The sequence below is a fragment of the Chlorocebus sabaeus genome, chromosome 17, assembly GCF_047675955.1.
Source record: "Chlorocebus sabaeus isolate Y175 chromosome 17, mChlSab1.0.hap1, whole genome shotgun sequence".
Taxonomy (NCBI): Eukaryota; Metazoa; Chordata; class Mammalia; order Primates; family Cercopithecidae; genus Chlorocebus; species Chlorocebus sabaeus.
Genome location: NC_132920.1, coordinates 38,384,215 through 38,410,808, shown reverse-complemented (window position 1 = coordinate 38,410,808; position 26,594 = coordinate 38,384,215). Strand labels below are relative to the sequence as shown.

General features: G+C 40.6%; 1 protein-coding gene across 6 annotated transcripts in view; it reads left to right on the top strand.

Annotated features, from left to right (window-relative positions):
• BTBD9 (BTB domain containing 9) overlaps positions 1 to 26,594 on the top strand; it is a 469,792-nt gene that overhangs the window by 376,210 nt on the left and 66,988 nt on the right. For all 6 annotated transcript variants that reach the window (XM_007972737.3, XM_038005643.2, XM_038005644.2 and 3 more), the window contains one exon: positions 8,854 to 8,961. In XM_007972737.3, coding sequence (XP_007970928.1) covers positions 8,854 to 8,961 — 108 coding nt within the window. The remainder of the gene's footprint in view (positions 1 to 8,853; positions 8,962 to 26,594) is intronic.

Here is a 26,594-nt window from a genome sequence, read left to right as displayed (position 1 = left end):
TCCAGGCATATTCTCCATTGGTATTTTACCACTTTCAGATAACTTACCTAGATTGTACTATATCTCTCATGGTGTGTGGGCTTTAAATAAATTTTAAAAAAGTATACTATATCGAATGTAAGATTTCATGAGAAGGAAAACCCCTCCTATCCCTTTCTCAGTGAGCCAGCCTACACGGTGGAGCCAACGTGTATACTTACCACCTCCTCACATGTTTGTAATCCTGGGCTTCAGTTGACTAAACACAGAAACTACATATGCCAGACACCCGAGAGCTTCTGCTTGCCTTTTCTTTGGCTACCTGCAAGAGAATATTGTTAACCAGTGCCATTGTTTCATCCCCTTTTAGATAAATCACCCTCCACGTCCCAGATATGAGAGATTAAACACTATGAGACAGTAGGTAGACTCTCTGACGTCCTTTGACTAATGCACTTCCCAAAAACCCATTCCATCTGATGAGCAGCCGGTTTTTCCCTCCTCCTGCTATTAGGAGACTGGTGTTCCCTTTGCCCTGAAAGGTCGTGGCCCATTCATAGGCAGGCCCCTGCAGTGGCAGCACCTCAGGAGTTCTCATGTCTGGAATCTTCAGGGCAGCCACCTGGTCTACTTCACACACTTTTGAGAAAACATTGTTACTGGGCTCTAGGCTCCCGCTGAGAATCTCATTTTGGACTTGGCATCCTCCAGCAGCTCTTCTCAGCTGGACCTTGCTCTCCACCTGAGGGCGAAGCCACATCATCGAACCCTGTGACAGCTGACAATAAGGAGCCCTCTCATCTTTGGGAAAGTCCCTCTTTCTCACCAGCAAAGTTGTTTATCTGAAGCTGTATTAATTCCTTCTGGAAGCTGTTACAGGCTCCCTCCTGCCCCTCAGTAGCAGAGATTAGAATAGGGCCCCTAATGTGTTGTTTGTCTTCTGCTTCTCATCCAGAGGAGCGGGAATGGAACTCTTCCGATTTAGGTAAAAGTGCTGAAGCTTCCCTTTGTCACCACAACTCCTTACCTCTCTCCCTCACCTTTCCAGCTGTCACATCTGTTCTTTGCATCATGACCTCCGGTCTCTCTCTGTTCTGAACATTAGTCTACCATCTCTGATCCCACTTACCTCCTCAGCAGCCTTCAAGTGGTCGTTACCTTTCCTGGCCCTTCATTCCTTGACCCTGGCCTGTATCCTTCTTGTCACTGTTGGCCCTGCTTCCCCAGTGCCACCGCTGAGGAGAGTTATAAACTACACTGATCGTTCCATCTTTGCAAGGCTCTCTCCCTACAGCTCCACTGATGCCACTGAGCCCACTCCAAAGCCTGTTTTGCCTTGCCACCGTACACCACAGTCTTACTGCTCTCAGTTTCTGCATAGAATCCTCTTTCATAATTGAATGAAAAGATTGCCATCGTAAGGGAGGTTTCCCACCACCCCTGCACTTTACCTCAGTGTGTCTCTGGTCCTGTAGCCATCACGGTATCATTGCCATCCTCATTGCCATAACATCTACTCTTACTGAGTACCTTTTCTGTCCAGTGCACTCCACTGGGAGCTTATCTTTGGCCCTTTTAGTTCCAAGTAACAGAAACCAAGTAAAGATATCTTAAGCCACAAATGGTAACTTTATTTAAGTGATTAGAAGATTTTTCATGGACTACTAGGGCAGAAACTTGAAGGGCCCTAGTAGGTTTTGAAACCAGACATTGGAATCTGTCAGGACCCCAGATAGCTCTCCCTGGACTGCGCAACCTGTGGTCTCTGCTTCTCACTGCAGATGTCTTTCTTTGCTTCTGTATGCCTGTGATCAAAGAGACTCACCCCCAGAATGCCTATATTTTCATCATCTCATTTCAAGTGAACAGAGCACATTAAGCTGGAATCTCACATAATTCTAAATTTTTGAGAAAGAAAATCTGAGTAGCCCAGCTTCCAAGTCCAGAGGATAAACTAAGCTCAGGAATCTCCCACGTCCACCTTGAGGTTGGTCTGGAAATAGTTGTCAAAGACAGGCGTTACTGTGTAACATACAGACATACCAAAAAACCTCTGCATATGCTATAACAGAATTATTAAATGTTAGAACTGGAAAAGTGCTGAGAAGCCATGAGATCTCGACATTTAATGTCACAAAGGATGCAACCAAAGTATAAGTAAGTTAAGTGACTTGCCTAATGTTACTTAGTAGTTATTCAGTAAATATTTTTTGAATTGTTGAATGGAAGACAATTATTTCTGAGGAACTTAAAGGATCTTTACCAAAGAATATATTGTATACATTTTTGAGGTCAGAAGTATCTTTAACTGAAAGATTAGGAATGGTTTGATCAGAAGTTATTGCACTATCACTAATATCCTGGTTGCTGATCTTCCTTTAATTTGTTTTCACCCAAATGAGAAAATTTAGCAACAGTGGCATTGTGGTCCCAGGCCTTCCAGTGGAATTTCCCACAAATGATGGACAGTTAGAAACAGGCAAAACAGGCACTTGCTTCTGGTCTAAAAGGCACCAATTCAGTGGAGAAGCTGTTGACCTCAACTGTTAAACCTCAGCCATTGTTCACAATCTGGCACAGTATTAATCCCTTAAGAAAAGGATGAAAAAAGTGCCATTCAGCACAACATAGTTTGTCATCGCATGCATAATGCAGACCTTCCAATTAGAATGCTACAATTTGGAAACTTTCTTCACAGACTGATGAGAGAACAAATGTTTTAAAGACGGGAAAACTCAGTCCACTGGGTTTGCCTTGAGTCACTTCTGACTCAAGCCATAAAGACAAGAGTTTTGAAAACATATTCACTATTGAATTTTGTATCAAAATACCAGCAAGGAGAGCAATTAGTTGCTGTAAACTGAACCCCTGGTAATCAATGGTATGCAGCCAGCCAGAGCATTTATGGAAGATGTAAGCAAAATCACATCTGCTAATCAATTAAAAGAAAAAAAGCCCAGCTCTTCACTGCTTTTAGGGAAACTTCACAGTGAGAATAAGGGAAGACGGAGGAGACAACATATATAATATCACCAGGCATTTCATGCTGGGCTCATTAGTTAGAGAGGTTTGTGGCAACAGCTAAACACCGGCCTGACCTGCATCGATAAATCTTGGCCAGCAACTTCCTTTATTCAGCCCCTTTTGAAAATGGCTTCTGATCTGTGGGTGGAAGTGTGCGGTATATGTTTAAGGAGCTCATCTCAGTTAAGGTCATAGAGAGTGTCTGTCCTGGGCGAGCTCACCATGCAAACATTCCCAGCTAGTTTACAAGTCAGAAATAGCTCTCTGTTGTTGCAGGCACAAAAACATAAGAATACACTTTTCAGGCAGCCAAAGAAATGAAGGGAACTGGTAGAACAAAATTCCTCTCAATGGCAAAGCAGAGATTGAATCAGTTTTTCCTTTAGTGTTCTTCAGCTGCAGTTGCCTTTTTCAATCAAATCACCAAAGGGGTTTAATTCCTGCCTAAGCCTAAATTCCAAGCAAATGTGCATCCTGGGCATGAGTGAGAAGTCCTCTTTAAAACTTCAGCATGTAGGTTGAGTCTGAGCTCTAGGCTCGATGACCTGAGATCCATCAATGTCCCTTTTCTGCTCAGGAGTCACCATGACCCCACATCTCCAGTCCCTGAGGACTCTTAATAGAGGAATAGAGAGAGGATGTCTTAACCAGTATGAGCACTTGGCTGCTCTTCAGAAAAAAAGAATTTAGGCCAGGATAAATTATTGAGGTAAAGATCGATAGACTAGGCTAATAAAAATTAATACCTTCAGCATGCAAACTATGATAGGCAGTAGATTAATATCTTTAAATATAGAGGACATTTTGTAAGTCATTAACAAAAAGATAAATATAAGTAGAAAATGGGTAAAATGTTCAAGCTCAATAAGTTAAAAATTGCAGATTAATGAGATATTTCAGCTATCAAATTAGCAGTATTTTTAAACATAATACATAATATTGGTGATGATGCACAGAAACAGGCATTTGTTATGCAATGCTGGTAGTGTTAATATAAATTGGTATAGATTTTTGCTTGGGGTTGGGGGGAATAGAAGTATACAGCTATTTTATGATATATATCAAAGCCTCGAGATGTTATATGCCCTGCTCCAGGAGTTCCACTTACAGAATCATTCAAAGACAATAATCATAGATTTAGCTTAAGAATGTCTATCGCAAAATTTTCATAATAGGCTGGACTCAGTGGCTCATGCTTTTAATCCCAACACTTTGGGAAGCTGAGGTGGAGGGATTGCTTAAGGCCAGGAGTTGGAGACTAGCCTGGGCAACAAAAATTTTTTTAAAAAATATCAGCGGGGCATGGTGGTATGCAGCTATAGTCCTAGCTACTCAGGAAGCTGAGGCAGGAGGATTGCTTGAGTCCAGGAAATCGAGGCTGCAGTGAGCTATGACTGTGCCACTTCATTCTCCAGCCTGGGCAACAGAGCAAAACCCTGTTTCCAAAGGAAAAAGAAAAGAATTTTCATAACAGTGAAATATTAACTGCTTAAGTGTCTAATAATAATAGATTGATTAAATAAAGTATGAGACATCTATACAGTGAAATACTATTCAGTACATATGATGTAGAAGAATATTTGGTGATACAAAAAGATATTCATAATAGACCATTAAGCAAAAGTAGCCAGTTACAAACCATATGTACTGTGTGTGTATGTTTTAAAAGTTACTGGAATTTCAGATTACCTTCATTTTAAAATAATAATTTGCCTTGAAACAAATTGGAGGACTTTTATAGAATAAGCTACTTACAGAGCATGATATATACACCTTAAAATTTTCCTCAAATATATTATCACTCCAAGAATATCTACTAGAACATACATGATACTCATAATTTATCCTCCATTTTTTAATCTTCTCCATATCCCATATCCTCAAGGCAGTCATTTTCCATGAAATATTTTGAGATCTGGTTAGGTTCTATCCCAAAAGGGACTGACTGTTTTCATTTTAATCCTCTGTAGAAACACTAGCTTATGATTATCTAGAAGGATAGGGAATATGATAAACGTGGCTCTCCATAAATAATTTAAAATTCCATTGGGGAAAGTAACCTCAACATTATCTTCCAACAACAGTTCTGTTACCAGAACTGTTAAATGAAGATAATTATTAATTGATTTTAAGTTTTCCCCTAGTTGTACTCTACTGTGTCAGAGTTATGAATGATTTCAATCCAGAACATACATGGAACATATGCCATGAACAGAGCCCACATGTTTGAAGCAGAGTTTTTAAAAAGAGAAAGATAAACATCTTTCTAAAGTTCTTATAATCAAAATGAGAGCCAGACAAACATAGAAGCAAAAAATACACTTTTAAAAGTTACTCAAAATAAATATAAATTAGCATAGGCTAACTGCATAAAAGTGCTTAGAGACTAGGATAATATTTGAGGAAATGACTAATGAAGGAAATGATTCATATTCTTATAAGCAAATTAGTGTAATATAAGAGTAGGATTTTGGGACACTTAAGAACAACAGAGTGGAATCCTTTCTGATTCATTCAGGGTACTTTGAGAGATTAAACACTCAGGCATATTAAAGAGAATCAGTAGGTATCATCTGCTAATGCTTTCCAAACCCATTTAACAGTTTTCTCTACTTAAAAGAGGAGTTCAAAAATATTAGGTAGTATTGGTTTAGTAATTGATAGCAAACAGAATTACAATAGAAAATAAGGAATGAAAGGGAAGGGGAGCCCTTTAGGAGGCCAGGCAAGAGGGTAGCTTGAGGCCAGGAGTTTGACCCCGCCTGGCCAACACAGTGAGACCCTATCTCTACAAAATAATCTTTTTGTTTGTTTGTTTTTTAATTAGCTGGGTGTGGTAGTGTGTGCCTGTAATCCCAGCTACTTGGGAGGCTGAGGCAGGAGGATTGCTTTAGCCCAGGAGTTTGAGGCTGCAGTGGAGCTATGATTGCACCACTGCACTCCAGCCTGGGCAACAGAGAGAGAAGCTGTCCCCTCAACCTCCTCCAACAACAAAAAAAAAAGGTAAGGGTGAAGGAAAACAGAAAATACAGGCAATCCTAGTCCTCAGTAATAGCTTTATATATGACACTAAAGTGAACTTGTGCAAAGGATTTTCAGTAATTATAATCATAAGATTAAGGGAAAATAATACAAACCACTGATAGGTTAGAGGTTGTAAACTGGGAACCAGATATATAAACTAGAGTAATGGAAACATTTGACGGTGGGATTACGGAAATGGGCTTTTGGTGAAGGTAGCAGGTGAGAACCTTGTATCATTTCCATCACTTAGTTACTGTATGAGTTTAGACAGGTTACTTAACATGCTTTAATCCTTACACTTTCAATGTCTGTAATTTCATAATCATAATGCTTGCTAAGAGGATATTTAGAAGGATTTTAATAAGACAAATTGTATAGAGCGCTTAACATAGGGACTGATACACAGTTAACATTAAAGAAATATTAGCCATCATGATCATTATTATTGATTTTTTTTTTTTTTTTTTTTTTTTTTGAGACAGAGTCTCGCTCTGTCGACCAGGCTGGAGTGCAGTGGTATGATCTCAGCTCCCTGCAAGCTCTGCCTCCCAGATTCAAGCGATTCTCCTGCCTCAGCCTCCCAAGTAGCTGGAATTACAGGCGCCCCCCACCATGCCTGGATAATTTTTTGTATTTTTAGTAGAGATGGTGTTTCACTATGTTAACCAGGATGGTCTCGATCTCCAGATCTCGTGACCCACCTGCCTTGGCCTCCCAAAGTGATAGGATTACAGGCGTGAGCCACCACGCCCAGCCATTATTGTTGTTGTTAACAAGAATGTATTTGCTCAGCAACCACTGACTGAGTTTAAGCTCCATGTGAGACATTCTGTCAATGGTATAGAAAAAATCAGTAAGACCTAGACACTGCCTTCAAGGAGCTTACTATCTATACCAGCTGGTAGAGGAAGCAAACACATATGACCAACTATAAAGCAGTAAAATATATAGTTTGTATGAGAAGGACTTTTAAGGCTGAAGTAATAGAAAACAATATCTGTCTCCCCTGTGGCACTGTCAGAAGCAAAATACTCATCCTGTAATGCAATGCTCAGATTCTTTTCTAAAATTATTTTTTAGGCCAGGCACAGTGGCTCACGCCTGTAATCCCAACACTTTGGGAGGCTGAGGCAGGTGGATCACTTGAGGTCAGGACTTTGAGACCAGCCTGGCCAACCTGGTGATACCCCATCTCTACTGAAAATACAAAAATTAGCTGGGCGTGGTGGTGGGCACCTGTAATCGCAGCTACTTGGGAGGCTGAGGCAAGATAATCACTTGAACCCGGGAGGCAGAGGTTGCAGTGAGCTGAGATTACGCCATTGCACTCCAGCCTGAGAGACAGAGTGAGACTCCGTATCAAAAAAAAAAAAAAATATATATATATATGTAAAATGGAGGAGTAACACACACAGAGTGAACAGATCTTTTATATATAGCTCAGTGATTATTTACATGCATAACTACCACTCAGATCAAAATTAGTACTTTTCCAGGATTCTAGAAAATTCCCTTTTACCCTTTCCTAGTCGATACTTCCCCCAGAGCTAAGCACTATTCTGATTCCTGTCACCAACAGATAAATTGTCTGCTTTGAGCTTCATGTAAATGGAATTACACAGTTAATGCTTAAGTTCTTATCTGGGCAGAAAAGGGGGTTAAGAACAGGACCAAGGTAATCAATTTCTAAATAATGAAAGTTTTGCAAATGAATGTATGTTTGCCTATATCTCCAAATCAGATAACCCTACTACAGCTATGTAAAAATCCTGATGAGAATAAGAAGGAAGCTAAAACATGATAATAAAGGTGATGGGGTTATAATCAATTAGAAAATACTATAAGAAATATCAGTTAGACCAGCACAGCGGCTCACACCTGTAATCCTGGCACTTTGGGAGGCTGAGGTGGGAGGATCACTTGAGGCTAGAAGTTTGAGACTAGCCTGGGCAACATAGTGAGACCCTGACTCTACATAAAATTTAAAAATAGCCAGGCATGGTGGTGCATGCTTGTAACTACTTTGGAGGCTGAAGTAGAAGGATCACTTGAGCCCAGGAGTTGGAGGCTGCAAGGAGCTATGATCACACCACTGCAGTCCAGTCTGGGCAGCAGAGTGAAAATGTGCTCTAAAAATAAAAATATCAGTTAGGCTGGGCACGGTGGCTCATACCTATAATCTCAGCACTTTGGGAGGCAAAGGTAGGAGGATCACTTGAGACCAGGAGTTCAGGACCTGCCTGGGCAACACAGTGAGACTGTGCCTCTACAAAAAAATATAGTGTGCACCTATAGTCCCAGGCACTCAGGAGGCTGAGGTGGGAGGATCACTTGAGCCTAGGAGTTGGAGTCTACAGTGAGCCTCCACTGTTTACACTGATTACTCCACTGATCACACCACTGCACTCCAGCCAGGGTGACAGAGAAACACCTTGTCTCTAAAAATAGAAATGAAAAATAAAAATCTATTCGAAGTTACAGATTCTCCCATGAGCAGTGGTCAGCCGAACCAACTGGAGAGGAGAGCTAGAGGAAGCTAGAAGGGTGATCTGGGGACATCTCTCTCCTAAACCAGTCTAAAGAACTTTGCCACCAGTGGGGCAGAGGCTGCCTGGGATTGGGGGACTTGTGAAAAAAAACTAAAGATTAAAAGCCTCTCACTGCAGACTGACTCGGCCTGTTCTCTTCATGCTTTTTTGGGATTCACTTTGTCCAGTCTTAGAAATGTGCCGGACAAAGGAGGTGGGTGGGAGGGATATGCCCGCAGCCTAAGGAAACAACCAGTTAAAATGTTTACAGCAATCTTACATTTTTCCCTTTGTTCAGGTTACTACTGTGGGATTGTGATGATCGAAGCTATAGCTACTACGTTGAGGTTTCCACCAACCAGCAACAGTGGACCATGGTTGCTGACAGAACTAAAGTCTCCTGCAAGTAAGTTGTGTCTTTTCAGGAATTTATTCCTATTGAAAAGACAGTGTTCCCAGTGGATTGGGAGGCTCTAAAGAAGAGTCATAGAATCACCAAATTACATTCTTACTTGGAGATTGAAAACACACTCCAGTGATCTTCTCTTCAGTTTTGACTATTAAATACTTATATGAAATTTACTTGATGTCACCAAATACTTACATGAAATTTACTTGATGTTCTCTATTCTGTGGTGTGAATTTGACTCACACTTTTGAAAATGGCATGTGTGCCTAAATAGGGGAAAAAATGATACTTTCCTTATGCAATCCTCTCTCAGAACCCCTCCGCTCCACCCTGCCACAGCACCCACCACACACCACACTTTTTTTTTTAATACTTTAAGTTCTAGGGTACATGTGCACAACGTGCAGGTTTGATACATACGTATACATGTGCCATGTTGGTTTGCTGCACCCATCAACTTGTCATTTACATTAGGTATTTCTCCTAATGCTATCCCTCCCGCAGCCTCCCACCCCCCAAGAGGCCCCAGTATGTGATGTTCCCTTCCCTGTGTCCAAGTGTTCTCACTGTTCAACTCCCACCTATGAGTGAGAACAGTTTTTAGGATTGTTTTCTTCCTTAGAGAACTTTGCTGAAGCAATAGATACTTTAGTAGTTATTATGGAGCGCTATCCTATTCCCCACACTCATAGCATTCTCAGGGCTAGCGTCACTGTTTATTTATCTCATCTCGTTGTTAACTATGCTGTTACTCAAAGGAAGGAAAGCCTTGTACCTTATTTCTCCACATGCAGACAGAGGCATTTAATGCATATGGCACTGGGGCTATTTGGACTTGTCTGCTTGCAGCAGAAGATAGGAAGAAGTCTGCGGGTTCTGAGCAGCCTAGAATCATGGTACATGAAAAGAGCTCAGTGGCTCTTTGTGTCGAGCCAGAATCTCTAAGAGGCAAGGTGGAGCAAATGCATTTCTCTTTTTCTTTTCTTTTTAAAATCGAGATATAATTCACATACCATAAAATTTACCCTTTTAAAGTGTACAATTGAGTGGTTTTTAGTATATTCACAGTGTTGTGCAACCACCACTGCTCTCTAATATTCCAGAACATTTTCATCACCCCAAAAAGAAACATTTTCTCCGTTAGCAGTCACTCCCCATTTCCCTCCAACTCTCCCAGCCCCAGCATCCAATAATCTACTTTCTGTCTTTTCTTTATGGATTTGCATACTCTGGACATTTCATATAAATGGAATTGTATAGTATGTGACCTTTTGTTCCTTGCTTCTTTCACTTAGCATAATGTTTTCAAGGTTCATCCGTGTTGTAGCATATATCCGAATTTCATTTTTTATGGCTGAATAGTATTCCATTGTATGCATATACCACATCTGTTTATCCATTCTTCAGCTGATAAACATTTGAATGGTTTCCACTTCTTGGCTATTACGAATAATGCTGCTATGAACATTCCTGTACAAGTTTTTACGTGAACATATATTTTCGATTCCTTTGGGTCTATATCTGAGAGTAGAATTGCCGGGTCATGGGATAACTGCGTTTAACTTTTTGAGGAACTGCCAAAATTTTTCACAGCAGCTGCACCATTTTACCTTCCCGCCATCAATGTTTGAGGGTTCTAATTTTTCCACATTCTCACAAGTACTTGCTATTGCCCATCCTTTTGACCATAGCCATCCTAGTGGGGATGAAGTAGCATATCATTATGGTTTTCATGTGCATTTCCCTCATGGCTAATGATGTTGAGCATCTTTTCATGTGCTTACTTGGGGTGGGGGCAGGGTCTCACTCTGTTGCCCAGACTGGAGTGCAGTGGTACGATCAAGGCTCACTGTACCCTCAAACTCCTGGGCTCAAGTGATCTTCCCACCTCAGTCTCCCAGGCAGCTGGGACTATAGCTGCGTGCCACTGTGCCCAGCTAATTTTTTTTTTTTTTTTTTTTTTTTTTTTTGTGGAGACAGCACCTTACCATGTTGCCTAGGCTGGGCCAAGATTTCTTAACAGTATTAATGATGACTTGTTTAATGCAGTGTCTGACACCATCACCATTATTATTTTAGTAATTATCAGCATATATATATGTTGGTTAGGTTAACCCTTGCTACTGTAACAAATAAGCTTTAGTGTTTCGGTGGCTTAACACAATAGTTTATTTCTGTCATGGGACAGCCTGTGTGTGTGTTCATAGTTAAGTGATTTTCCCAGAAGTGACTGAGGAACCCAGGCAGCTTCTTTCTTGTTCTGCCATCTAGTTCCTCCTCAGCATCAGCCACATTTAGCTGGCAGGAGAAAGAATAGAGAGGGTACACCTAGTTCTGAAAAGCCGTGCTTTACGGGTAGCATACATGACTTCCACTAACATGCCACTGAGATAAACTAGTCACATTGCCATACTAGATGCTGATATGGCTGGGAAATGTAGTCAGTTCCTGGTTGGGTAGCCACTTCCCAGTGGAGCACAGATCTTGTTACCATCTCAGCCTCTTCTTCCAGAAGCAGAGCTAAGTTTTATATCCAGGTTCTTGCCACTATACCACATTGCCTCTTAGGACTCAAAACACTGCTAAAGAAGACTGTACCAAGCTAGATGATGAAAAGGGGGAAACAAAGTGGTTAATAATTTATCCCAAGCTCCTGGAACCGTTTTTATAAAATAGAAGGGCCTCCACGGCCCATGAACAACTATGCATTTGTCTTCCCAGAGTCTTTGCTAATTGGGTCCACAGCTCCCAGACCAGACCTTGTGCTTCCTCAAAGCTTGTCATCTTGTACGTGTCTTACCCACCACGGGTCTCTTTTGTCACTTATTGTTGTAAACTGGATTCCTCCTCTCTTTTATGTCCCTCTGTTAAAGGTTGACATGGTTTGGCTCTGTGTCCCCACCCAAATCTCATCTCGAATTATAATCCCCACGTGTCGAGGGAGGGACCTGTGATCCCTATGTGTTAAGGGAGGTGACTGGATCATGGGGACAGTTTCCCCCATGCTGTCCCCATGATAGTGAGTGAGTTCTCATGAGATCTGATGGTGTTAGAAGTGTTTGGAAGTTCTTCACTCTTCTCTCTCCTGCTGCCTTGTGAAAAAGGTGCTTGCCTCCCCTTCACCTTCTGCCGTGATTGTAAGTTTCCTGACGCCTCTCCAGCCATGTGAAAATGTGAGTCAATTAAAGCTGTTTGCTTATAAGTTACTCAGTCTCAGATATTTCTATATAGTAGTGTGAAAACGGACTAACACAAAGGTGCTATACAATGTGGGTGTTTTGTTGTTGTTGTTGTTGTTGTTTTTTGAGACAGAGTCTCACTCTGTCACTCAGACTGGAGTGCAATGGTGTGATCTCAGCTCACTGGAACTTCTGCCTCCCAGGTTCAGGTGATTCTCCTGCCTCAGCCTCCCGAGTAGCTGGGATTACAGGTGTGTGCCACTGTGCCAGGTTAATTTTTGTATTTTAGTAGACACGGGGTTTCACCATGTTGGCCAGGCCAGTCTTGAACTCCTGACCTCAGGTGATCCGTCCACCTTGGCCTCCCATAGTGCTGGGATTACAGGCATGAGCTACCGCGCCCGGCCCAGTGTGGGTTTTTAACAAGAGCTGATTGATTGACTATTGATCAGGTATATGTCATATTCATTTTGTATTTAGTTAAATGGGGACTTTTTTGGTTTCAAAGTCTCATTCACTCATTAGATCCTCTTCTAGTAGCTTTGCATTAAATTATCAACATATTTTTCTCTTTTTAAATTTTTTTATTGGTGGATTTAAATAATTTATATGTTTTTAACTTTGTATTTTAGCACTTAGATGCGATAGCAGTGTTTTACAAATTATTAAATAAATAATACATTAGAAGAACAGAAATAGTAGTAAGAAGGCAAATGCCTGTTAACCCTGTAAGAATCAATGGAACCAGAGGTTATGATTTTATGTTTGTAAGCGTAACTTGAATGTATTGTACCTCCCTTTTTCAAGTTAGGTCTTAAGAAATGTAGAAGATATGTAAATGATAAAAGGCAAAAGGTTTTTCTTTTTAACTAATATGCTACAGAGCAGACCTCAAGAGAGGATTCTGTTAGTTTCAAGAATTGTAGTCTGCTCTTTATTGAAATAGAGTACGTGAGTTTATAAATGAAATTATATGAAGTTTTCAAAGATCATAGCTCCACCTCTTGATAGCATTCTACCTAGTAAAGAAATCAAAACATAGATATTTGCTGTCCTCTGAAAAATCCCTGGGGAATGAGATTCTCCAGTGTCTCTGTTAGTTTCTCTGCTCCAGGAGTGGGATATTTTCCTTCATAGTAGCTCTCCTAAGTCTCTTGGTTTGTTTTCAGGATAAGCAGTTATTTTCTATTATAGATAACTCTGTTTTTATAGTGACTAATTTTTTAAAATTACATTTTACCCCTCTTTCTTCATACAATCTAATCCTGTACCCTTTGTCCTGTACCCTTTATTTTAAAAGCTCTCACTTTTTTTTTTTTTTTTTTTGGAGACAGAGTCTTACTCGGTCACCCAAGTTGGGGTGCAGTGGCATAATCTTGGCTCACTGCAGCCTCTGCCTCCTGGATTCAAGTGATTCTCTGGCCTCAGCCTCCCAAGTAGTTGGGATTACAAGCACATGCTACCATGGCTGGCTAATTTTGTGCATTTTTAGTAGAGATAGGGTTTCACAATGTTGGCCAGGCTGGTCTTGAACTCCTGACCTCAGGTGATCCACTCACCTTGGCCTCCCAAAGTTCAGGCATGAACCACCGCACCTGGCTGAAATATTTTTATAGTCAAGAAGTTTTAAAAACTGAAAAAATGGTTGAAAGCAGACTGGCCGCAGTGGCTAACACCTGTAATCCCAGCACTTTGGGCAGCTAAGATGGGCAAAAGTCCATCTTTAAAAAAAAAAAAAAAAAAATTCACACCTCTTTTCTTAACAACTTACTAACTCCTTGATATAAAACAAATGAGAAATTTAGCTCATTTAACCATCCCTCATTTTTGTTAGTTATGTTTTTTAGTTCTGTTAGTATTTATCTTTTACAATTAAATAATATACTTAAACCTCTATTATTATAATAATTTTTTTTTTTTTTGAGGCGGAGTCTCGCTTTGTCGCCTAGGCTGGAGTGCAATGGCGTGATCTTGGCTCACTGCAAGCTCCGCCTCCTGGGTTCACGCCATTCTCCTGCCTCAGCCTCCCGAGTAGCTGGGACTACAGGTGCCCGCCACCACGCCCGGCTAATTTTTTGTATTTTTAGTAGAGATGGGGTTTCACTGTGTTAGCCAGGATGGTCTTGATTTCCTGACCTTGTGATCCGCCCGCCTCGGCCTCCCAAAGTGCTGGGATTACAGGCGTGAGCCACCGTACCCGGCTAAACCTCTATTATTATTATTTTTTTTTTTTCTGAGACATAGTCTCTCTCTGTCACCCAGGCTGGAGTGCAATGACGTGGTCTCGGCTCACTGCAACCTGTGCCTCCTGGGTTTAAGTGATTCTCCTGCCTCAGCCTCCTGAGTAGCTGAGATTACAGGGGCACACCACCACACCTGGCTAATTTTTGTAGTTTTAGCAGAGGGGTTTCACCAACGGGATTTCACCACATTGGTCAGGCTGGTCTCGAACTCCTGACCTTGTGATCCACCCGCCTTGGCCTCCCAGAGTGCTGGGATTACAGGCATGAGCCACCGCGCCCGGCCTAAACCTCTATTTTTTGATCCATCAGTTATAAACAATATTTCTTGACTCTTTACTACGTTGATGAAGAAATTGCCACCCACTACATTTCCCTCTATTTTTCCCTTTCTACTTCTTATCTTCTGTTAGCTGCTTTACTATATTGACATTGTGATACTTATTTTTTGTTCTGTAACTTATAGTTAAATCATCCATGTGTTAACTATAAATTGATCCTGAAAAGGGAAAAGCACTAAGATCTCATTATAATATAATGATTATATAAACATTGTTCATGACAGATCTAGTAATTGGTTGGATCTAGAGTTAGGAAAATGTTATTCTATGTCAGTAAACTTGTTCCCCTCTTGGAAGAATTGTACTGTTCTGATGAAGCAGATTAGATTTCCTTACAAGTGCTCAAAATTATTCCACATTTTAAATAGCTTCCTGTTAGACAGCTTTTTGTTTTCTGGAAGTTTCTGATTAGTTTTTTCCTGTTGCAGAAACTTCTGAAGCATACTGTTTGTTCATTGGTTGATTTTGAACAGATTGTTTATGTCTGCGATCCTAAAATTTCTTCTTTCCTATCATTGGTAACACTGTTTCCTCAATTTCATTTTCTTTTCGTGGAATGTAGGTAAATGGTTTAAAAAAAAAAAAAAAAAATCCTTTCCCTTTGCTTGAGATATTGACCTTGGGCCTCTGTTAGTTTTCTAGACCTGTCCCCCTGAAAACCTGATTGTAGTGGAATGTCTGCGGCGTTATAAGCAACATTGCTTATGATTTTTAAAAATTACCCCTGAAATGGTACATTGCATGTGGCTTGGGAGAACTGTAAATATCTGGTCAGAAACTATAGATCCTTGTGCTTCCCTGAGTGCAGAGACTTTTGTAATTGGGCTTATTCCTTGAGATTCTGGTATCTGTGCTTATGGAGCTGTCACAAGAAGTATTAGTTTCTATTTGGAATGTGAGGCTTCTAAGCCAGAGCAGCTCCACAATCACCAGTTGTTGAGTCTTATATACTCTTTTTTTTCCTTGAGTCTTACATACTCTTTTTTTTTTTTTTTTCTTGATTCTTAATGCTCTTATTTGAGCTGTCACCTGCAGGCCAAAAAGAATAGCCCCCAGACGGTTGTGTTGACTGCTACAAAGACTGCCGAAGGGAAGAAATACCTGGTGCTGTGCTGGGGGCTTGCTGTGTTTCCTGTTCTGTCTCCTAGGTGAATCTGAAGCCAATTATGGCTTGTTTGGGTCTGTTGAGCCTGAACATTTAGTTAAAAAGATTGCTATAATCCCAGCACTTTGGGAGGCTGAGGCAGGAGGATTGTTTGAGGCCAGGAGTTCAAGACCAGCCCCAGCAACATAGTGAGACCCTGTCTCTACCAAATAAATAAAATGTGGAAAAAAAAAAAAAAAAGAAGCTAGATATCATGGCACACACCTGTAGTTGCGGCTACTTAGGAGGCTGTGGAGGGAGGATTGCTGAAGCCCAGGAGTTCGAGGTTATAGTGAGCTAAGATCACACTACTGCACTCCAACCTGGGTGACAAAACAAGACCCTGTCTCAAACAAATAAAGAAAGACGATCACTCATGGCCATTGCACAGAATAAATCTATGGGTAATTTTTTTTCAGAAAAGGGAAATAGAATACAAATTTTCAGAACCCCAGCATATCTGAATCATAGTTTGACTGGGTATAGAATTCAGGTTTTTTCAGAAGTCTAACAGCTTGGATTTATTGCTATCTAGTATCTAATGTTGCAGATGAGAAATCTGATGTCAATCTGATTCATATTCTTTGTAGTAATTTATTTTTCTCTATAGAAGCCTTTAGGATCTTCTCTTCACCCCTGGTAGTCTCAAATTTCACAATGACATGGCTGGATGTGGGTCATTTGTCATTATCCTGCTCAGTTTGCTTCGGTATGGAAATCTGCCCAGTTCTCCTAGATTTATAAATGAGTAATATTTCATGTGCATATCATTTTCTCAAAATTCACCAAAATTTTTCATTTACTGATGTCCTCTCCAATTTGCAACCTTTTTGAATGTATTCTCTTTGCATTTCTTTGGTAGCATGTCAGTGGTTTCCAGGAAGGGAGAGCGAACTGTGCCTACGATGTCAGCCGTCTTGGACCTGAAGTCCCAAAATCACTGCGGCATGGGCTGACTTGTAGTCAGCTGTCGATAGTCCCCAGTGACCCCAAGTCATTTTCCTTACCTTTCATGTGCTTGGCTGTGCCTCTGCCATGTTATATAGCTGTCTTGTTTCCTGCCAGTGTACTCCCTCACATATTGACCTCATTTGCATTCATTTTTTAAACAATTTCTTTGTTTTGTCATGGTCCTATTGGATAGTAATTCTGTCTGCCAAAGTATTAGTGACCCCAGCCATCATCTATCCAAAACTGTGCCCTTCCCAAACATTTTGGCAAATACAAACGATTAGATAAAAAGAATTAGGTAACGAAAATTTTTTTTCCACTGGGGAATTCTATAGTCCTAATATGGAACTACCTAGTCTTTCTAGCTTTTAGATTCTAATTTTATCACAGACTTTCTATATCCTGCCAGATTTACCATCTAAATTCCCTTTGGAATAAACTTTTCCCCCAATCTAGGTATTTATTAAAAATGATGCTGCAAAGAGTTTTTTTAATAAGGAAATCCATAAGTAAGCTGTTTTAAAAGCAGTGTACAAAATTATAGAAGTATTATCATAAATAAGAATTATGGAAGTAGAAAACCAAAAGGAAATATGCCAAAATATTAATAATGGTTGACTTTGTATAGGGGATTGTGGGAATTATTTCTAATTTTCAACATTTTTCTGACCAATTTACATGTATTTCTTTTAAAATCTAAAAACACTTTATTTGAAAAAAAATTTTTTTTTTTGCTAGAGCCATAAGTGTTTTATAGATGCTTGTCCTTGCCATTATTTGAGTAGCAGATGCTGGCAGAGTGGCATGGTTTATTCGCTGCCAGCAGTAAATCAACAAAATTAAGTGCTATACATAGCAATATCCCAGCGGCTCTTCAGAACCTTGCCATTTAGCCCAAGCACGAGTTGTGCTTCCCCAAAAAGGACACTCCAGCCACATTTTCCTTATGCTTCTCTCCATGGGCTCCTTAAAGTCCACTTCTCCAAGAGTACTTTCTTCTGCCTTTCCCCAGGACACCCAAAGTTCATTCCCATCTGAGTTTGCCCTCTCAAAGGGCCCTGGCCTACTTGGGAGGTTGGAGCACCTCCTTGGAGCAGGCAATCTCTACAGCATCCTAATGTTGGAAAGTTTCTCCCCTGTGCCTTCCCTGAGAAGCACCTTGACTGTCTGTGTGCCACCTGGAAAGACCTGTGTGGAGCCGACCTGTCTGCTGCCTGGTCTCCAGCATGATTATATTCACATCCGAGAAGCACTGTGTGTCCCCTTGCTAAATGCACTGCCGCTTAGTCCTGGGATCTGTCTCTGTATCTGCTATTTATTCTCTAGGAATCTTAGAAAGAGGAACATGTTTCTTCTTCTAAGTGCTGCAGTGGCTGAGGACAACAGGATAAATTAAAGGTGGAGAGTTATAGCCTCAGTAAAGTCTTCCAAAGTATAGCAAGATTGAAAAATGATACATTTAAAACCTAGAGACAATTTACTTTGCATGTGATTTTTTTTTTTTTTTTTTTTTTTTTTTTTTTTTTTTTTTTTTTTGCATCTTCTTTGCCTGCTTTCTTTCTTAATCTAACACTTAACAAAAACTTTGGGGTGGTTCTAGGAGGTCACTGCTAACCATGTGATTTGGAGGTTTGTGTAAAGAACTTGATGTCACAAATAAGATGCAACAGGAAGACAGCAGGATATAAAGGAGGAAATGTCTTCCTCATTGATACTAATGATGATGAGACATAGTTCATAGTTGAGTGACATGTTAGTTTCCAACAAGATTGAAGCACTTGACTGTCGCATAGATCCCATATTGGTAATAACAGACAGGGCTGTTGTCCTGAGATTTTTCTGCCCTACAAGGTTGGAGGAGTATGTTTGCTTGTTCCTTCTAGAAGTGTGAGCCAATTAATGAGCTCTGGTTGTGTAATTGTCACTTTTGAAATGCTCGATGAAGATATTATTTTTCTCTTTTCATACTTAATTCATTTTTCTACATAGCATTTGACAGTAATGAAAAAAGCCAGTCATGTTCTTTTCTGTTTTTTTTTTTTTCTTAAAGGGCAAACATTGGTGTTAATTTTGTCAAGAGTTTTAGAACTTGAACAATGAAGAAACATGTACCTGTAAGAGGAATGGTTTCAAAAAATGAAAAATGAAGAAAATAGCAGAATTTAGACAACACACGCACACACACGTGCACGCACGTCAAGTCTGACCCTAGGCAGATCCTTGTGTTAACGATGAGAGATCAGCAGGCTTGCCCTATAGAAGTCATCTATATGTTAGGCCGCACTTGGAGACACCAGTTACTCACACTTGTTTATGGGGTTATGAAGTACCTAAAGCTGATGATTATTTTAGAATAGAAAATAGCAATAAGGAGTCAGCCAGTCATACCTGCACATTTAAAGGGAACTTATCTTTGGTATTGCAGGAAGTTTTTATTAAAAATTTACCCAAACATTGGGAGGCATGTGGAAAGTAGATTTTGATGCTAAGTGTGGGAATTGCCTGAGTTCTAAATTTAGAGTGGTCAGCAGATCCTGTGGACCCCCAGTGGGAGGCTCCTCTCCACCCAGAACATTTGGAAGTTAAAGGAGCTAGAAGGAAATGAAGAATGAAGTCCTCTTGGGTAGCAAATGATCAGGAAGAAAAATCTGAGAGCTCCCATTTCCCTCTTTCTTACTTAACCCAGGAGCCACGTTATTCTGTGAGGGTAATAATTTTTTCCATGCCTGTTATAAAAAAAAAAAAATGAAACATAGCTCAATAAAACTTTCTCAGTGAGCTGTGTGAGCACACAAAATGTACATGGTCAGAAAGACTTTTTATTTTACTATGGACATAACTTTCTTATTAATATTATATTCCAAATGATTAAAAATAAATCAAGATCACATGAGTTCACCTACCATCATCACTCAGCTGCTCCCCTCCACTCTACTGACTGACTCCCCACTTTCCCTCTGTGCCCTCCCATGAGATTACTCACTATAGGCAGGTGGCACTTTTCAAGCACAACTCCAGTATCGTCCTGCTTAGGACCCTGCACTGCTTCCTGCTGCTCTCTGAATCAAGACCAGAATTCTTTGTGTGGCCTCGAGTGCCTTCACAATCTGGCCCCCCGCCTCTCCATACTCCCCCTGCATCCCTCTCCCTGTTCCCATCTCCCTGGCATCCTCTGTTTTCCCAGCATCCATCATGCTCTGTCCTCCCACAGAGCCTTTGCATATGCCATGCTGGCCTCTGTCTGGAGCCACCCTCGGCCCTTTGTCTCATTAACCACCCCCACTTATCCTTTTCTTCTCAGCTCAAGGGCCACTTTTCAGGAAGATTTGCCCTGACCACCCATCTTGATCGAATCACTGTGTTATCCCCTCTCACAAAACCAAGCTACTTTTTTTCATAGCCCTTGTTGCCGTTTGCAATTCCCCATTCCGTAGCATGGCTGTTCAGTTACTGTTCTCCACCAGAAGGTAAGCTCCAGGAGAGCAGGGATTTGGTGTTTTACTCACTCTTTGATCCATAGTAGTAGCCTAGCAAGGACCTAACACTTGTAGTGGTCAATATGTACTTGATCTGAATGAATAGAAGCACGCATGCCATGGCTCTGTCTCCAGTCATGTATGCATGTTGGTTTCGTTCGTCTTGTTACTGTCTGGAGGTATCATTGTCACAAAGCCCAATCAGGACGCTTGTCCATTCCAGCTCAGATGCTGTCACATGAAGCAAGGAAGAGTTTATGGGAGAGAATAACAGTTGCCCCTGATGATATAGTCCTTGTAAACTACACATGTGTCTTCCTAACTTCTCTGTATTAACCCATTATTGATCTGTCATCCTTGGCTCATTTATAGCATTATTCCACAAGTTTTAATTCAGTATTGCCAGAGGCTCAGTTTTCTTTGGTTTTTACATCTATCATTGCCCCTCACATTAATGACTTGGATCCCCTAGTAACAGTTTATCACTTCAAGTTGGTTACTGGCTGGAAGTCCATTACCTTTATTTTTAACCACTCTTAGAGAGAGTAAAGTTTATTTTTATGGAGGGGCCAAGTGCTTTTAAAACTCTTTGCCAGCTGTGCCCCTTTCAATTCAGAAATTGATTTGATTTAAAATCCCGAGTTTGTCTGGTTAATGTTTCAGTTGCTTCTCTGGATTTTTAGAGCAAAAGGTTAAAAAAAAAAAAAAAAGCCCAACCTTAAACTCTGAAGAGGGACTCTAAACTGCTTGCCAGAGCATCACATGTACCTCTCCCAGCAGAAAAGAGTCTGTTCAATAGAACAGACCTCACTCTGGAATCCTAGAGCTCGCTGTACCTCTCATGGTATCAGGATGGCTGCAGAGGGTCTAGCCCACCACCACCCAGTGAGGTGCTCAGTCAGCAACCTTACCACGACAAAGCCTTGATTAACCCCTTCCCTGAAATGGGCAGTACAGACAAGGGACCTGCTGCACATAATCTGTCAGTCACATAATCCCAAGGTAGGTAAGCAAATGGAGCAGCAGATACCACAGTAACAGTCAGCATGGGCATCTGCAAAAACAGGAAAGTAGAGCCTATTTATTGGTCAGTGAATAAAGATAACAGAAAGGAAAGGCATGGGAGTTTTGATCTTACCTTCTTAAAGTGACCTGCCTCAGTTTACTAAATTGTAATCAAGTCAGCAGCCAGCCTCTGGATCTAATGAGAAGGCTCTGTTTTGGTAATTATGCCATGATTGATGCTTGCTCAGCTCTATCCTAGAGCACTAAGAGGCTCGTGTTTTCTTCCAGAGTTTAAAAAAGAAGGAAAAAGGCATTTTTATGAATTCAGGGGTCCAGCATGCACATAGAGTCACCATTTAGCTCGTTCTCTTGGCTTCAGCTGTCTCTTTCATTCATATTTTCCGTTGGCTCCTTCTAGAATGGTTTCTCAAACACAACTTGTCTCAAACTAAAGTCATCATTGTCATTCTCCATAAAGTAGCTATACTCCTTTGGTGTCCTTGCTTTTGTTGTTGTAGCTCCCTTCCTCTGGGCATCACTTACCTCTTTGAGTCTTTCTTCTTTGCCCTACACAGTCAGTCAGGTGCTATATCCTTTCTGTTATATCCTTTCATCTTTTATTTCTATTCCCATTGCCTCCCTCCGTATTCAGACCTTCATACTTCTTTCCTGGAGTATTTATGGTAGCTTCTAGTGAATTTCCCTCAATACTATTGCAGAGAATTTCTATACTCTACATCTGTTGCTGTTCTAGAGTCTAGAACACTATTGCTAGGTTGTCGTTGCTGTGATTCCTTAATCCCTGTACAGGAACCTTCAGTGATCTACTAAGGAAAGCCTCAGATCCTTACCTGGATCATCTTCTATCTCTACATGACCAGCTCTCCCTAAACATCTTGTTTTTAAATATTCTGCCTCCTGTTAAACCACATGTCCAGACTTCAAATATATAATTACCTTATCTCTCTGACTCTAACCAGACTTTCTAACCTTTATCTCTGTAATTCTCTCTTTACAGTCCTTATATTCCTACTTTCCTTTCAGTCTGGCCTAATCACTACTGTTAAATGAGCCCATGCTTTAGGTCAGCTGATTATTTTTATTTGCTTTGGCTGATCTTCAGGTCTCCACCTATTCAGTGTTCCCTTGAAGACCCAGCCAAATGCTCTATGAGTTCTTCTTGATCTTTCTCCTCCCAAACACAGGTGATCGCTCCATTATGTGAATGTCCACTGTCATTGGCATGCATATAACTTGATACATTTACTGTTTCTTGGGTTTGTTTCAGAAAAGGGAAGAAATAAGGGCCTAGTCCAGGAGAAAGGTTACTTTTTAAAAATCTGGCCATTTTTCAAGGTACATTGGGATTTATACCCTTGGAAGTATAGGACCAGCTTTTCCCAAAGTCATCTCTGTAGGTCTGTAATCAAATGCACAACTTTGATTCAGTCTAATATTTGTTCAGTGACCCTAGTGGGTAGAGGCTCATACTATTAATACATTGTGAAGGACAATTCTGAGGAGACAGGAAGACATTTCTTCTCTGAAGGAACTTATAGGTTATACAGAACATTTGGGAACCACTTTGCATGTGTACACACATACATATGCACACACACAATGTAAAATACAAAACAAGATCCTAGAATCAAACGATACTATAACTGATAGAAGTACCTTGGAAATCGTAGTTCAAGCCTCCCATTTTACAGATGAGACAGCGGTCACAGGTGCCTTTCCCAAGTTCTCATCTAGTGGCAAGCCCTGGATTAGAACCCAGGTCTCCTGATTCTGAGTCCATTTTTCCCAGAATTTTGCATGGCCTATAAGACCACAGTAAACATGCAAAATCAGATATATAAGTACTGTAAGTATATAAACATTACCAGAGTATGGGATGGAGTTAGGGAAATCTTTCTGAAAAGATGCATTTTGAGCCTGCCCATCTGCTACTGGTTCATGTTGTAGCTGGAATGACTGGTGACTTCCCAACCCAAGGAGCCTATAAACTTCAGATTTTAAAATCACATAAAGGTACAAGTCAAATATCCACCTTCCAGAGGTATGATGAAGACTATGGATTACAGAGAAATCCACCTTTATTTCTATATGATTTCCTACCTTGCTGTCACTACTACTTCCACAGAATATTAATTTGTCCAGCCTATTAGCTGTATCATAATTCATACTTTAAAATTGGTTTTAAAAGTATAGCTTCTACACCAGTGGTCAAATCTAGATTATCTAGGGGTTCATTATTCAGGTTGTAGAGTATATTAGCCTGTTTTTCTTCCCTTTTCCTTCCTATTGCCTACTTTAAAAAAATCATTACGCTGTTCATTAGGCCGTTTATTAGACTATTTCCTTCCATGAAAAGAGACTTGCATATGTGGTTTTTTTCCCTGTGTTTTAAGCCAAGCTCTATAAAGCATATTCTCCCCACAGTTGACATTTTCTTTTCACTATCCCTTGAAATGGAATGTAAGTGAATTTCACCGTGGTGTTGTAAATTATGTACTGAGTGTCAGTAATAAACATTTCTTACAAAGTTTTAAAGTATAGTTTCAAAGTGGTGATCATCTGGAATTGCACACATTTACCAACTGCTTTGGAGGGAGTTTGCGAGTGCTTTCTACTCATACACTTTTCCCTTCTTTCTCCAAATTTATACAACAGTATGGAGCCCATGTAATAAACCTAAATGGAGTGAAAGAATGTTTGTATTCCTAGTAATGTGGCTTAGCAGTCTTGACCTGATGAGTGGTCATCTTGTTCGGCCTTCCACCTCCAGGCAATGTTGCACATTAAATTTGTCCCAGAGTTCGTGGTTTTCCTCAGATGAGGAAGACTGGATACTACCGCTGGCCTCCTCATCTCCGGTTCTCGGAGCCGTAGTGTAAATTTCTGCTGTTAGGTGATTCTCAGGCAAAGGAAGATAGCACTTGTTGGTACTGCTCTATTAGAGGAGAGTAACTTGTTTATATTGTTCTTTTTTCCTTCCTGATTCTCTGGGGAGTTACTGAATTTTCTGTAGGATTTAGCAGTGGACATATAAGCTTAATAGAAATTCTGATGCTTGGGCTTTGAAATGTATAGTCTTTTCTCTAGGTTATGCTGAGGGTGGAAGAAGGAGGGGCTCCTGGAAACTTGTTGGTTTCACATTTCTGAATCTTCAGAATTCATTTTTCCTAATTAAAATCAAAACCCAAATCTACATTAATCTAGTGTCAGGGTCATAGATTTAAACCAACAGGACTTCAGGGTTGGTGTTCTCAGAGCACCATTGAGTCCCTCATATCACAGCCTCTGCCTGTTTGAGGGTGAATCTAGTAGGCTAATTGAAAGCCCCAATTGCCCTGTGAAGACAGAGCCACAATAACATTAAGAAGTAATCAAGTTTTTAGTTAGACATGGCACGTACTGTGAATCTACAATTACAAATGCCTTCATTTTTGAATTTCTAGTCTGATTTTCAAATGTATACCTTCACATTGCTTTAATATGGTGTTCTTACATTAATATTAATTAACTTTATAAATTTCTGAGGAGATGAGAAGGGAACACAGGGCACAATTTTCTAAGCTTTTCATTTTTGGGGATAGAACCACTGATATTTTCAGGCAGTATTTTCTTCTTTTGCTATTTCCTTAATTAAAATTATCATTCAACTACTATTGAATCATTTCCCTGCCAGGAACCCTAAACTGTAGGGCATGGGCTTATGTTAACTCAAAAGTCTGGTATTTATCTAGGCATTAATTTAGTGGACATATTTTGAGCCACTGCTTTAGGTCAGGCTCTGTGCTGGGCACTTCCCTCCTCTCATGGGCTCACTAATTAAGCCTTCCTGATTGGCTCAGGACCAGCTGAGACTAAGGGGCCTTGATCCAAATGCAAATAGAGGCATTTGTGGATTCTGACACATGTAGTTAGCCCAGCTCTTCTCTGAGTGACTCAGTAGGGATAACATTTATGGGAGTAGGCAGCGTGCTAAATCTGGAAGCCTTGGTGGATACATGAAAATCACTCTTTCTCTCTTCAGCCTGCTGGAGGGAAGTTCAAGTGTGCCTTGAGCTCAGATCCTCCCAGAGATGGCAGGATAGCAGCCTGCACGCTCAGCCAGTCCACTCCTTTGTTACCTTTTGTATTGCCAACCATACCCTCGGCTATCGGGAGGCTTAGTAAATTGACCGTGTTTTGTTACACTCCTGTGCCAGTGCCAGGCTGCTCTTTCTGATAAGGTAAGTGTGACGTTCAGTTTGTGATGAGCACTTGCAGTTTCTGTAAATGTAATACTGTATAATAAGCAGTAATTTCCCACTGATCCTTGATAACAGGAGGTTTCTGTTTGGCTTTTAGTGACAGCAAAAATGTAGGTGTTTTCTCCCTCCACCAATACGATGAATTTCCCAGAGGCATCTTTTTTCACTAGATAGGTTATTAGCAAGTTGTTTCCTAAGCTTGACCAAAATGTGTAATGGTTAATCTTGCCTTTTTAAAGTCAAAGTCAAATATATTGGCTCTGAAGTAGCCATTTATAATAAAATGACTATATAGAGTCTTAAGCTCCTTTTAGCTGTCTCCTAGCTGTGCTTTTACTCGAGGGTTTGGTATCTTGAAGCTTAGCCCAATAGCTTGGGTGATAAAACTGCCACATCTCAAGTTATTGTTTTAAATTTCCTATAAGAGATTATATCTTTTTTTTTTTTTTTTTTTGAGACGGAATCTCGCTCTGTCACCAGGCTACAATGCAGTGGCACGATCTCAGCTCACTGCAACCTTCATGTCCCGGGTTCAAGCAGTTCTCCTGCCTCAACCTCCCGAGTAGCTGGGACTGCAGACGTGTACCACCATACCCAGCTAATTTTTGTATTTTTAGTAGAGACGGGGTTTCACCATATTGGTCAGGATGGTCTCGATCTTTTGACCTCGTGATCTGTCCACCTCGGCCTCCCAAAGTGCTGGGATTACAGGGATTATGGGTGTGAGCCACCGCTCCCGGCCAAGAGATTACATCTGAAGTGTAAAGTGAACTCACCCTAGATGACTTGGTGTCCTTCCCTGAGAGAGGAAGAAGGCCTTTTATGTTCTGTACTCTTCTCCTGAGTCCCAGTCTGTTAAGATTGAATGGAGTAACCATACGAATGGACCCCTCCTCTCAGCCAAGGGCATTAGAAAGTTAGCCTGAAAAACTTGTTCAGACCATGATGGAAGTGGGGGTCGTACATGTCTCATTATACCCTCTTCCCTTTTAGAATTCAGGAAAAGGAGACCAGCATTAACATCAACACAGA